The sequence below is a fragment of the Neoarius graeffei genome, chromosome 6 (assembly GCF_027579695.1).
Source record: "Neoarius graeffei isolate fNeoGra1 chromosome 6, fNeoGra1.pri, whole genome shotgun sequence".
Lineage (NCBI taxonomy): Eukaryota > Metazoa > Chordata > Actinopteri > Siluriformes > Ariidae > Neoarius > Neoarius graeffei.
This window is the reverse complement of record NC_083574.1, coordinates 58121699-58135178: the sequence shown is the minus strand read 5'-3', so window position 1 is coordinate 58135178 and position 13480 is coordinate 58121699. Positions and strand designations below refer to the sequence as shown.

General features: G+C 41.1%; 1 protein-coding gene across 1 annotated transcript in view; it reads right to left on the bottom strand.

The window, feature by feature from the left end:
- LOC132888301 (hydrocephalus-inducing protein homolog) overlaps window positions 1–11488 on the bottom strand; it is a 245581-nt gene extending 234093 nt beyond the window's left edge. Inside the window, 2 exon segments of the mRNA XM_060924370.1 lie at window positions 6019–6303; window positions 11359–11488. Of these exon segments, the coding sequence (XP_060780353.1) occupies window positions 6019–6303; window positions 11359–11488 (415 nt within the window).
- Window positions 11489–13480: the final 1992 nt, after the last annotated feature.

Genomic DNA, 13480 nt, shown 5'->3' with positions numbered 1-13480 from the left:
ACTTGATACCTTTTAAATCACCAAACATATCTTTGTAAGCACACGCATTTTCAGCATTGAACATCTCTAAACACAATCCAAAAGCCTCTAAAAGCACCACTGTGTGTGTGTGTGTGTTACAAAAATGACAGTGGAATTACTGTCTACTAACCTGTAAACAGTTGAAAAACACGGAGAGATGGTTTCCCCTGCTCTGAATTTCATTGCATCTGAGGGCTGCTGGAGTCTGCGGTCCCCATAGCAACCAAGATGTTACTCATGTCACGCGCACACTTTTTTCACATTGCTTAGTGTGCGCGAGGCCAGCCAAAACTACCAATGTAAAAGCATTGTAGATGGTCTTCTTCGCGCATCGGTTAGCCTACCCCACGTTATGAATTAATTAAATTGCAGCTATTCCCAAGTTTAAAATTCAGAGCGTTTCGTCACTGGATTTTTTTTACTGGGGCACTACAGATCTATACTGGGGCACGTGCCCCAGTAAAATACCCCTGGCGACGCCGATGCGCTTAACCATTCCCATCTCCATTTATTTCTCGACGTCTTTTCTAATTCTTTTGTATTGGAGCCTTCCGATAAAAACTTCATTTTGACATATTTTGATCAGTAACCAGAAGCAAAACACGTGGATCTGTCACAAGGGAGGGAAGCGAAATAAGGCTTATTATAAAAGCTGAAGTTTCATCGGACGGCAGTTAACAGTGAGCCAATCAAAAGCACCGTTCTAACTTGCACCAAAAGAAACGGCGACTCATGGGAATAGCTGTGTTGATTTGGTCGAATAATGTGCTACGTGCGTGAAACATATCATCACACGTATAACACCGTGAAACAACGGGCTAGTCCATACCTGTCAACCCTCCCGTTGTTCCCGGGAAATCCCTTATTTTGACTTATTTCCCGCTGTCTTCCCGTTTTTTAATTTTCCCGAAAATATCCCGTATTTTCACATTATATAAAAGTCGGTAGGTCCAGAATTCATGACGCGCCTCTGACAGGAGTTTACAGCAGGAAGTCGCGCCATGAATTCACGTCCCCGCCCTCTCCAGTACAGCAGGTGGCAGTCTAGTAATTACACATTGATTTTAATTGCATGTCTGTGAAGAAGACTGTCAGAACCATAGCGCTAGACTAGATTCCTCATCGCGTATTCCAGAACGTCCGCACAGGGCGGCCATCTTACCACAGACAAGGGGTATGAAGACTTACACAAGCCCAGCCCAACACTCACATTATGATTTACAGGAAATCAAAGTACTGACTTTGATGACAAGCTGATGTGTGTGTTTTAATTGTAGATGTTTACATCAGTATGTTTAGTTTTATTTTAACTGCACATTGGAGCCTAGTCAAATGAAATTTCAGTCTTCTGTGCTAACATATATTGACTTTGACATGATAATCAGCTTTGAATGTTCTTTTTGTAAATGTAAAGATATCTTTTTATCCTTGGAAGTATAACCACATGTGATTAATTAAATGCTTTTTTTTGTCACAAACTACCGTGAGTCGCTGTCACTGTTTTATACTATTACTTACTCGGGCAGTGCATTTTTTATTATGCTATGATGTGAGTTTACATTTGTTATTATGCTATGATGTGAGTGCATTAGGTTTTTGAGGTGGATTAAGTATTTCTGAAGTTTCAGAAGTGAGCAGTGGCGGCTCCTGAATTTTTTTTCAGGGGGGGGCAATTTTCCCCCGTTATGTCTACACGGACCGTAAATGTCCACAGGACTGAAGTAAATTGACCTAGGTAGCAAATCAATTGGCCGAACTTGTTTTTGCCTGGTAAATTCAGATATCAATATAGACTATCTCTTCTCTCCACTAGGTGGCAACACTGAACAAGTTAAAGGTGGCAAACTAAGGTAGCCTAGTAAACTAGACCCACCCGCCTAGCGGCCAAAAATATTTTTGCCTACGAGTGGCAAATATTCACATTTAGTCTGGCTTGCCAGGCTAAAACTAAGGAAGATTCATTGTGAAGCCTTCAAAGCAAAACATCACAATCAATTAATATTACATTACTCATTTATTTTCTCATATTATTCCAGTATTCTATAATAAGTAGACACAAATTCTTAATTATAAACATATTCTAATTTCTTCAATTCTAAAGAATGCAATTAAAGTGGCAGGATATAAATCCAAGTGTTTAAGTTTTGAAAAAGATGAAAAGCATAACCATCAAACAAACGTGTGCAGCTTAATTATGTGTTTTTTTTTTATATGGAATTGCACCATTTTAACAACAAATAATTCTAAATAAATTCTGCAGTTTTTTTTCCCAAGAATTCCTATAGAAAGCCATGCCTTAAAAGGAAATTTAAAGTATTACAAGCATGTCAATGAACACAAAAGGCTTTAGTTATTTAGCTATACACACACAAGGTTACACAAGGTTTTGTAGTCAGTGACTTGGCTTAACAAGTTGGAAAAAAGGTAAGGTGCTGCTGGCTCCAGTGAACACATATACTGTACAATATATAAAAACTGAAAATATGCTTAATTTACACCAAGTCAGAGAGAACTTGAGGCTACTGAAATATTCCAAGCATGGCAATGTTAAACTGCCATTGGCAAAACAAAAACATGGCAATGTTAAACTGCCATTGGTAAAACACACACAAAAACAACTTTTGCCTAGTAAATTCAAATATCAGATATCACTGTACCGTCTGCTGTGCTACTTCCAGGGTGGAAGAGAACGCAAGGGTAGCAAAAAAAAAAGAGCATTGACTACATCACAGCCAGCTCGCCAAGTTTTCCGGTGGTACCAGTTCTTGTTAAAACCTCTTGAGTAGGTCTTCTCCCACTTCGTAGACACTTGCTTGATGTTTAAATTCGGTCTAGGAGGTCCTAGCTGTTTGATTGCCGTTTTCTCCTCATTGGTACGACGACTAAAGGGAACTTCTTTCAGAGACGCTATCGTATTGTTGCACTCAACACTCGCCGCCATCTTCATAGAATGTTCACACAATTCCCGCGCAAGTTGCGTTTTCCAGCCCAAAATTATGTTCAAAACCCGCCAAAATGCACTTAAAACCAATCTGGCAACACTTGCGCGGCGCAACAGGCGTATGACGTAAACACGCTGCTTGTGCGCGTACATAAAACCTAATGGAAAATGCATTGGGAGCAGGATTTTCGAAAAAAAAAAGTACGTACCATTAGTGTCAATGGGAGATTTTGGGGCAAATCTGAACCTGACAGAAATCGCCCCAAAAGGGCGTGGCTACACCAGGCGCGACCTTAGCCTGATTGGACAATGACATTACTGTTGGTAGTAGGAGTAGATAAAAAAAAAAATCTCCCTCCCTGTTTGGGAGTGCGTCGCCCAAATCGCCCCTATTAACGAGCCGCCAGTGGAAGTGAGTAAGCTGTTTATTTAACTTTAGCTTCCCCTACGGCCCTATCACATGTAAAAATATTTTCATTAAAAATTGGAAATAAATTGTATGGTTATTTGTCCTAAGGCCGCAGTTATCCATAAGTATGCAGTGTTAGGCTTCTCACAGCATAGGAATTTCAGCATGCATCCTGTCTTACAGTCTGTAGTATACTGAAATATTTTCGCCAAGCTATGCGTATTTTTTTAAAACATAAAATGATTATTCATCATTAATATCATAAATACATACTTCCGTTTGTTTTTTTTATATAACAAACCAAACCGTTTGAACATTGATTGAAATTTGAGGAAGTTACGGTCATCTGAAAAGTACATATCACTACCAACACAATGTAATGGGTAAGCCAGCTGTCTGAGGTAAGATGGCCGCCATGTGCGGACGTTCGACTTCGCTGACGGGCAACGGGGACGAGGCATCTAGTCTTCTATGTAAATCTATGGTCTGACCAAGGTCACTGCTCGGAACTTCTCACAAAACTAAAAGATGGTCGTAATTGTTTCCTCAGGGAGCAAGTTTCATTAGACGGCAAGACTAGAGACATGAATAAAGAAAGGAGCGAGGCAAAACCAAAAAAGGTGTATTGCCGCTACTTGCCCAAATGGCAGGACGAATTTAATTTTGTGAAGAAAAGTCAGTTCGATTACCGACTTTCTGAAATTTTCGGAAAGTTCGACTTTCCGAAATTTTCCCTTATTTTGAGTTAAAATCTGGGAAATATCCCTTTTTTTCAAACCTCAAAGTTGACAGGTATGGGCTAGTCAGGACCGCTCGTCGGTGAGCGGCGTATAAATTGAATGAGGTTTGTGGTGAAGATGAGATGAAAAGATTTGTCTCGTGCAGAGACTGTACCGCGGTAACCCGGTAATACGCTGAGAGTGAGACAGTGAGAGGGCCACCCCATACCCCTCCAAATCTCAATGGATTTACACGATTTGGAAAAATGACTTTTTCAGAACCGAAAAAAACTGAGCTTCCGGCACATGCCGGAAAACTTGCACTCATGTATACAGGCAAATGTGACCAGGACATTATCAAGTCTTCCTTTAACTATGATGTACCTCCCCTCTTTATCTCCTCCTTCCTTAATTAGCTCAACATTCAGAGAGTTAGACACTAGAATAGCCACTCCTCTTTTTCTACTATTTTTAAAGTATCCAAACCTTTTCAACTTGTTGTGTTCTTCATTCGACATGTGTGTTTCCTGAAGCATTACAACCTGCGATTTATCTTTTTTGAGCTTTGCGAATACTCTGCTTCTCTTAATTGGATTTCTTAGGCCATTTACATTCAAAGATACGATCTTTAAGTTATGTGACCCTGCCATATGTATCACGTGAAATATTGGTCTCCCCCAAGAAAAGAAAAAAAAGACAGTAACCGTAACTATGCTACAAAAGAGAACATAAGAAAACGTAGGCCTCCAGGTGAGGAGGAGATCTGAGTGACCCTGTTGGAAGATCGAGGGTAAAGCCTCCCATCAAAAGAGTGCCCAATATTAGAGATGGTTATTAAGTCTGGCAAAAGAACTATCACCATCCTATGAGTCCAACATATGTCTTAATTGAAACCACTCTTCCCATATATAAGATGATTAAACAATGTGGCCAAAGGGTCATTCAAATGAAATATTCAAACATTGTAAGTTACCACAAACTTATTTGTCAGAGCGTAGCAGAGAAGCCTTACTTAACACCAGTTCCTTGGTAGTGAACTCCTGGAAATTGACAATTATCAGCCTGGGTGGGTCTTCGGGTCAGGGTTTCTGCACCAGGGAACGGTGCGCTCGCTGAATTTTCAAATCTAAATCCTGCGGCAGCGGTATCTCACTTTTGAGGAGAGTTGTGATGAATGATAATACGGAGCTTTCCTCCTCGCCCTCTGGCACACCGAATATGCAGATGTTATCACGTCTGGATCGGGACTCCAGGTCCGTTAATTTAGCTTGGATAATCTTTTGCTGTTTGACACAGGTTGAAAGCACCTCATTTACCTCTGCTGCCCAGTCCTCCACATGCCCCACCCGAGTCTCTGCTTCGCCTACTCAGCTGGATAGGCTTTGCATCTCTTTTGTAAAATTGTCGAGTTTGTTAAATTTCTTGACCCCAGAGGTTGATTTTCTGTGTCAGGGAATCATTACCCCCATTCAAATCAGATTTAAGTTACTTAATTGCCGCCATTAAGTCAGTCGAGTTTATGTTTCCTCCAGTTTTCATGGCTTCAGCCGCACCGCTGCTCATCTGCTGTGTTTCGGGGTTGCTAGTTTTCGCCACCAAACTGCTTTTATCTTGATATTTAGGCATTCTTTCTTTTGGTCCCTAGCGTGTCTCTTCCCACTCATCCAGAGTATGTTCAACACAAAATTAAATTAACGAGTTTTTAAAGTGGGAAAACAAACTTTTCTGGGAGAGTGGTCACAAGCACATCTAATCACTCCATAAGCCAACCGGAAGTCCTCAGATTAAGTTAATTTTAGAGAGATTTATATTTTTCTGGGACTTCAAAAACCAGCTTTTACCATTTTACAACAATAGTGGGATGTGGCAAAAGTACAAATTAAGCTTTTCTGTCAACAGTACACTCCCTGTGTGACTAAAGACATTACCAGATCTCTTAAAGCTCTGAAGACTGAAGTAGTGAAACTCCATGAGTTGGTGAAGTCCACAGGAAGTTGAGGTTACGTTGAGGCTCTCAAAAAGGAAAAAAAACCTGCATTGGCTGATTTGCTGGATACAATGGGGCTGATAGGCAAACTGTAGAGGGTCCAGCAGCACCTTCACCTGTGGACTCGGGTGGGCCAAGACCAGTCTCTCCAGCACCTTCATCATATGAGATGTGAGGGCAACTGGTTGATAGTCTTTAAGGTCAGATGAAGTTGACTTCTTTGGGACTGGAACCAGTCAGGACAACTTCCAACACACTGGTATTCTTTCCTGACTCAAGCTCAGATTGTAAAGGTGTTGCAGGACAGGACACAGCTGGCTGACACAGGTCCTCATGATCCTGGGGCTGATGCTGTCAGGTCCTGCAGCCTTTTGCTGGTGGAGTCTCCCCAGCTGTCTTCTAACCTGGCCTGTAGTCACAGTCATTCAGGGGAGGGCGCTGGTGTCTTCAGTGGAGGAGGAGAGGTGCTGCACAGGAAAGCTCACCACAGGGGAGGGATGGGGGAGAGGAGGTCTAGATGTGTGGAGGTGACAAGAGAGGGCTATGAGCTAAACCTCTTGAAGAAACCGTTCAGCTCATTTGCTCTCTCCTGGCTGACTGATGGCTGTCTGTCCCTCACCTCACACCCAGTGAGCTGCTTCATTCCAGTCCACACATCCCTCACATTGTTCTGTTGGAGTTTGGCCTCCAGCTTCCTCCTGTAGGTGTCTTTACCCCCCGTTTCTCTCTTACCCCTTTTCCACCAAATCAGTTCCAGGGCTGGTTTGGGGCCAGTGCTAGTGCTGATTCACAACTCGTTCAACTTGCGAGCCAGCTGAGAACCAGTTTGCTTTTCCATAGCTCGGGGTGCTAAGGGGAGCCACGTCATTACATTGCTGTATACGTCAGTTACGTCGCTGCGTTTGCATAAACCTTGGCGCGAACATCGAAGCAACAACAACACGGAAGAAGCAGCAACAACAACAATAATGGATGACTTCGCATTTGTACAGCTGCTGCTTCTCGTCGCTTAAAAATGGCAACCTTTCGCGGTCTTGCTATTGTTGTCGGTCTTAACAACTCCGCCCCCCGCCGACGTAAGCGGTTCTTTCCTCTGGTTCTTTCCTCTGGCCCAGCAAAGAGTTGGTGCTAGCCTGGAACCGTTTTTTCTGGCTCCAGAGCCAGTTCTTTGTCAGTGGAAACAGAAAACCCGGTTCCCAAACTAAGCACTGGCCCTGAACCAGCCCTGGAACTGCTTTGGTGGAAAAGGGGCATCTGAGTTCATGTTGCACTCTCCTCAGTTCTTCTCTGTCTCCAAACCTGAACTCCACCGCCTTCTTATTTAGAAGTGCTTTCAGGTCACTGGTGATCCATGGCTTATTGTCAGGGAAGCAGTGTACACTGGGGGGGAATTTAAATGATTAAAAACTGGCAGGTGTGGTTGCCAAAACTTCACTGTGAAAATTACAGTAAAACTTTTTTACGGTAAAGTATTGGTACTGTTGATTTTACAGTTAAAAATGGTGCTTGAATAATTTACTGTCAAAATAAGTTAAAAAAAATGTTTTTGCCCTAAAATTAACATGAAAATACCATAAAATAAAATAAATGATAAAATAAATGAAACTTTTTTTAAATTGCACGATTAACTGTAAATTATAAAATACAACTTTATGCTGTAAAAATTCCCAGAAGTTACTGCAAAAATAAAATGTTTTAGCAGGTTTCTTTTTAAACTCTAAAAATAAATAAATAAATAAACGGCATGTTTTCCCTGTAAATATCATGGTAAAACATTTTCTACTAGTAACAGTAAAAGGGTGCTAGTACTGCTGATTTTTACGGTTAAAATTGTTTTATTTAATATTTTACTTTTAAAATAAAGTTATGATTTACAGAAATGCTGTTTTGCCTTAACATGAAAAAAAGGTTTACACCATGAAATATGATGGTCTTTCACTGTTCAGTTAATAGTATGAAATTATCAACTAGAACTTAATTCCATGCATGTAAATATTTTTTTAAATATACTTTAAATATTCAGCCAGCTTAACAGCTCATTTGCTGTTATCAGAGGATATAAAACTTTTGCCAGACTAGTGTTTTCACTGTCATTCATTCTATTCTGCAAACTTAACACACAAAAGCATGAATTTATATTTTCAAATTGCTTAATGTACCAAACAACCCCCAAAAATATCCACCTTACATTTCCAAATAAGGGTGGTACAGTGGTGTAGTGGTTAGCGATGTCGCCTCACAGCAAGAAGGTCTGGGTTCGAGCCCCGTGGCCAGCAAGGGCCTTTCTGTGCAGAGTTTGCATGTTGTCCCAGTGTCCGCGTGGGTTTCCTCCGGGTGTTCCGGTTTCCCCCACAGTCCAAAGACATGCAGGTTAGGTTAACTGGTGACTCTAAATTGACCATAGGTGTGAATGTGAGTGTGAATGGTTGTCTGTGTCTATGTGTCAGCCCTGTGATGACCTGGTGACTTGTCCAGGGTGTATCCCGCCTTTCGCCCGTAGTCAGCTGGAATAGGCTCCAGCTTGCCTGCGACCCTGTAGAACAGGATAAAGTGGCTAGAGATAATGAGATGAGATTTCCAAATATAGAAAATTTAATTTAACTTCTGCAAGGTTGTAAACATCAAATGTTTGAATTTTTACTTAACACAAAAATAATTACCTGAATGACTGCGAGAGAAAAGAATCTAAGAAATTCTAACAAGTTGTCTTCAAGTTGTTCCAAGTACAAAACCAGTGTAGTAAGTTGAACACACCATCTTTTTACAAACTGTACTAGACAATTCGCCAAGACAACTTTACACTCACTTTGAGAGCTTTAAGTGCACTTTGGTGTTCCTTTTTCACATTATCCAAATACAATCATCCCGAAAGGGGAGCAAAAGTTTGAAGTCTTGCATCACAAATCTCAAGAAATACTACTTCTATAACTGCAAGGAAATTTGAATCTAAGAAACTCCTGGAACTAGCAGGTTTACCTCATTTTTTGAGGCACAAAAACAGTGCAGCAAAGCTGAACATGTATTTTTACAAATTGTTCCAGACATATTATCTAGTAAAACTTTACACCTTTTAAAACTTTACACTGACTTTCAGAAATTTAACTCTTGGTATAATTTTAACAACAAAATATCTGTAGTCTAAGTAACAGTGTACCTTTTATCACATCATCCCCAAACATCGTGGGTAGGTCTAAGTCAGGGGTGGGCAATTATTTTTTCCATGGGGCCACATGAGAAACAGAAAATTTTGTGGAGGGCCGGACCAAAAGGCTGAACTAAATTCTGCATAATATTAATTGTATTTCTTTATATAAAGCAGTAAATAACATCGTTTTTACAAGCTGCTAAGACTGGTAAGAGTATGGAAAAAACGAGGTTGCCTTACAAAAAATGTCATTTATTCAATCAAATTCCCCAAAACAGTGGTTAACAAAATGTGAATGTTTGTACCATTTTTTTCCCCAGTCACATTCACCCCAAAACACAATAAAGACATCACAATATTGTCTTTCTACTCCAAATATCAAGCAAGATACATCATATTATAATAATGATGCCCACATTTGTAGTTGAATCACTTCATTTGGTGTTTTTCAGTTTTTTTATTTGTTCAGTGAGAGAAATCTAGTCTCTGTTGGTCTTTAACGAGTGCATCAAAGTCAGGTTGAATATCTGAGGTGGAGATGCGAAGCACAGCTGACAGATGATCATCGGTGAGAGAGGATCTATACCTGGATTTGTTAAACTTCATCACTGAAAATGTTTGTTCACATATGTAGGTAGAGCCAATACTTAGCAGTCCATGTTTTGTTGAAAGCCCTGTATTCGGCATCTACCTTTCTTCTTTTTGCAGACATTTTGGGGGCTAAAGTCTTCTTGTGACCTGCTCGCAACAACGTCGATTCGGTGTAGGTATCAGATCTACAGATCGGTTCGGGCTCTGGCGCCTGCTGGTGACGTCACACGATGTGATTGGCTGGACCGTTTGAAGGATGATGTACAAGTGGTTGGTCTGGACAAATTACGGAAGTAGTTATCGCGGGATTAGGTTTCGTGGGATTTCATGTCATGCGCATTGCGTTTTTGTTGAACACAACTTCAAAATAAAAGCAATGCACATTCAGTCCATGCATGAGGTAAAATTTGAAAATAAGTTTATTTTGTAATTTCTAATTAACCTTACGTGGGGGCAGCACGGTGGTGTAGTGGTTAGCGCTGTCGCCTCACAGCAAGAAGGTCCGGGTTCAAGCCCCGTGGCCGGCGAGGGCCTTTCTGTGCGGAGTTTGCATGTTCTCCCCGTGTCCGCGTGGGTTTCCTCCGGGTGCTCCGGTTTCCCCCACAGTCCAAAGACATGCAGGTTAGGTTAACTGGTGACTCTAAATTGACCGTAGGTGTGAATGTGAGTGTGAATGGTTGTCTGTGTCTATGTGTCAGCCCTGTGATGACCTGGCGACTTGTCCAGGGTGTACCCCGCCTTTCGCCCGTAGTCAGCTGGGATAGGCTCCAGCTTGCCTGCGACCCTGTAGAAGGATAAAGCGGCTAGAGATAATGAGATGAGATGAGACCTTACGTGGGCCGGTCAGAATGAACCAAAGGGCCGGATGCGGCCCGCAGGCCGTAAAATGCCCAGGTCTGGTCTAAGTCCACTCATGGTCTGCAAGGTCTGAAATCAGAGTGAGGACTCTGGGATTGACTGAAAACACTTTTTCTTCTTCCACTCGACCTTAATGCCTCTTTCAGGATTTACTGAAAAACACCTTTATGGAAAAAAAAGGAGAGAGAGGGAGAGATAGATGTATAACCTGAGGCAGGATATCAAATGGCTTGATTTTTTAAACATTATAAAAAGAAATTTTACCATTGGAGGAACTCCACAGTGTTGATCGTAGTTCCACTGGGTAGTGTACGTTGAAGCAGTAGTAACTGCCAAACATCAGGCAGAGGTGAAGGATGTGATGTGGTCATTGACAACCTTTTGGTCAGTGCTTAACATGAATGTCTCAGCAGCAAAGCAGGAGGACCCTGAGAATAAACATAAATAAAAAATAAACTTTAATAACAAGGGCTTCAATGTCAGCCATAAATACAAATACAGTGGTACTTATTACATTCAACATAGGATAAGAGTCATTCAATCTGCTATTGGCTGAATTTCTCAGGTTAAGTGTTAGCCAGTATATCACTGTGGGCTACAATATAACATGAAACTAAACAAACCAAGTACAAGAGGGTGGCAGTACACCAGTAGAGAAAACAAGTGGGTTTTGTTCTGTTTACTTACCACAAACAATAAGGCAGGGTGTTGGTGACACATTCTCCATCTGAACCTCCTCAGCAAGGCTTGTCTTCTCGACACAATGGAACAGATGCTCTTCCTTCTCACCAAAACGAGCCAGTAAAAGAAGCACCATCTCCGAGTTTTTCTGAGCAACGGACTGGCCTCTTTCAGTCTGAAGCTTGAAAAGAGCATCCAGGACTTGTGTTTTTGTGCATAAACACATTTGAGGAAGTTTAACAGACGTGCCCCCTTTTTGTCCACATTGGCAAGGAAAGTCTCGATCAGATTCACACCAGTCAGTTCCTGGAAGTGTGCCGTCATACCAGCTTCCTTGAGCAAAAAGAGCCAAAAAGATGCTTGCACCTTTTGTTGATGTCTTTACGCTGCATGTAATACAGTTAGGTCTGTATATATTTGGACACTGACAATTTTTGGGTTTTTTTTACCTGTTTACTGAAACATTCAAGTTATATAATGGACATAAAGTCCAGACTTTCAGCTTTCATTTGAGGGTATTCACATTAAAATTGGATGAAGGGTTTAGGAGTTTCAGCTCCTTAACATGTGCCACCCTGTCTTTAAAGGGACCAAAAGTAATTGGACAATTGACTCAAAGGCTATTTCATGGGCAGGTGTGGGCAATTCCTTCGTTATGTCATTCTCAATTAAGCAGATAAAAGGTCTGGAATTGATTTGAGGTGTGGTGCTTGCATTTGGAAGATTTTGCTGTGAAGAAAACATGCAGTCAAAGGAGCTCTCCATGCAGGTGAAACAAGCCATCCTTAAGCTGCGAAAACAGAAAAAACCCATCCGAGAAATTGCTACAATATTAGGAGTGGCAAAATCTACAGTTTGGTACATCCTGAGAAAGAAAGAAAGCACTGGTGAACTCATCAATGCAAAAAGACCTGGACGCCCACAGAAGTCAACAGTGGTGGATGATCGCAGAATAATTTCCATGGTGAAGAGAAACCCCTTCACAACAGCCAACCAAGTGAACAACACTCTCCAGGAGGTAGGTGTATCAATATCCAAATCTACCATAAAGAGAAGACTGCATGAAAGTAAATACAGAGGGTTCACTGTATGATGCAAGCCACTCATAAGCCTCAAGAATAAAAAGGCTAGATTGGACTTATCTAAAAAAACATCTAAAAAAGCCAGCACAGTTCTGGAAGAACATTCTTTGGACAGATGAAACCAAGATCAACCTCTACCAGAATGATGGAAAGAAAAAAGTATGGTGAAGGCGTGGTACAGTTCATGATCCAAAGCATACCACATCATCTGTAAAACACGGCGGAGGCAGTGTGACGGCTCGGGCATGCATGGCTGCCAGTGGCACTGGGTCACTAGTGTTTATTGATGATGTGACAGGACAGAAGCAGCCGGATGAATTCTGAGGTATTCAGAGACATACTGTGTGCTCAAATCCAGTCAAACTGATTGGTCGGCGTTTCATAATACAGATGGACAATGACCCAAAACATAAAGCCAAAGCAACCCAGGAGTTTATTAAAGCAAAGAAGTGGAATATTCTTGAATGGCCAAGTCAGTCACCTGATCTCAACCCAATTGAGCATGCATTTCACTTGTTAAAGACTAAACTTCAGACAGAAAGGCCCACAAACTAACAGCAACTGAAAACCGCTGCAGTAAAGGCCTGGCAGAGCATTAAAAAGGAGGAAACACAGCGTCTGCTGATGTCCATGAGTTCAAGACTTCAGGCAGTCATTGCCAACAAAGGGTTTTCAACCAAGTATTAGAAACGAACATTTTATTTACAATTATTTAATTTGTCCAATTACTTTTGAGCCCCTGAAATGAAGGGATTGTGTTTAAAAAAATGCTTTAGTTCCTGACATTTTTATGCAATCATTTTGTTCAACCCACTGAATTAAAGCTGAAAGTCTGAACTTCAACTGCATCTGAATTGTTTTGTTCAAAATTCATTGTGGTAATGTACAGAACCAAAATTAGAAAAATGTTGCTTCTGTCCAAATATTTATGGACCTAACTGTAGGTGCATTTGACTAATTTTTTTCACAACGTTTGTATTGTAGTTCATCTCTTTAAACGTCTTCCTCATTTCGTCTTTTTTTTTTCCCCCAAGCTGACTCTCCAA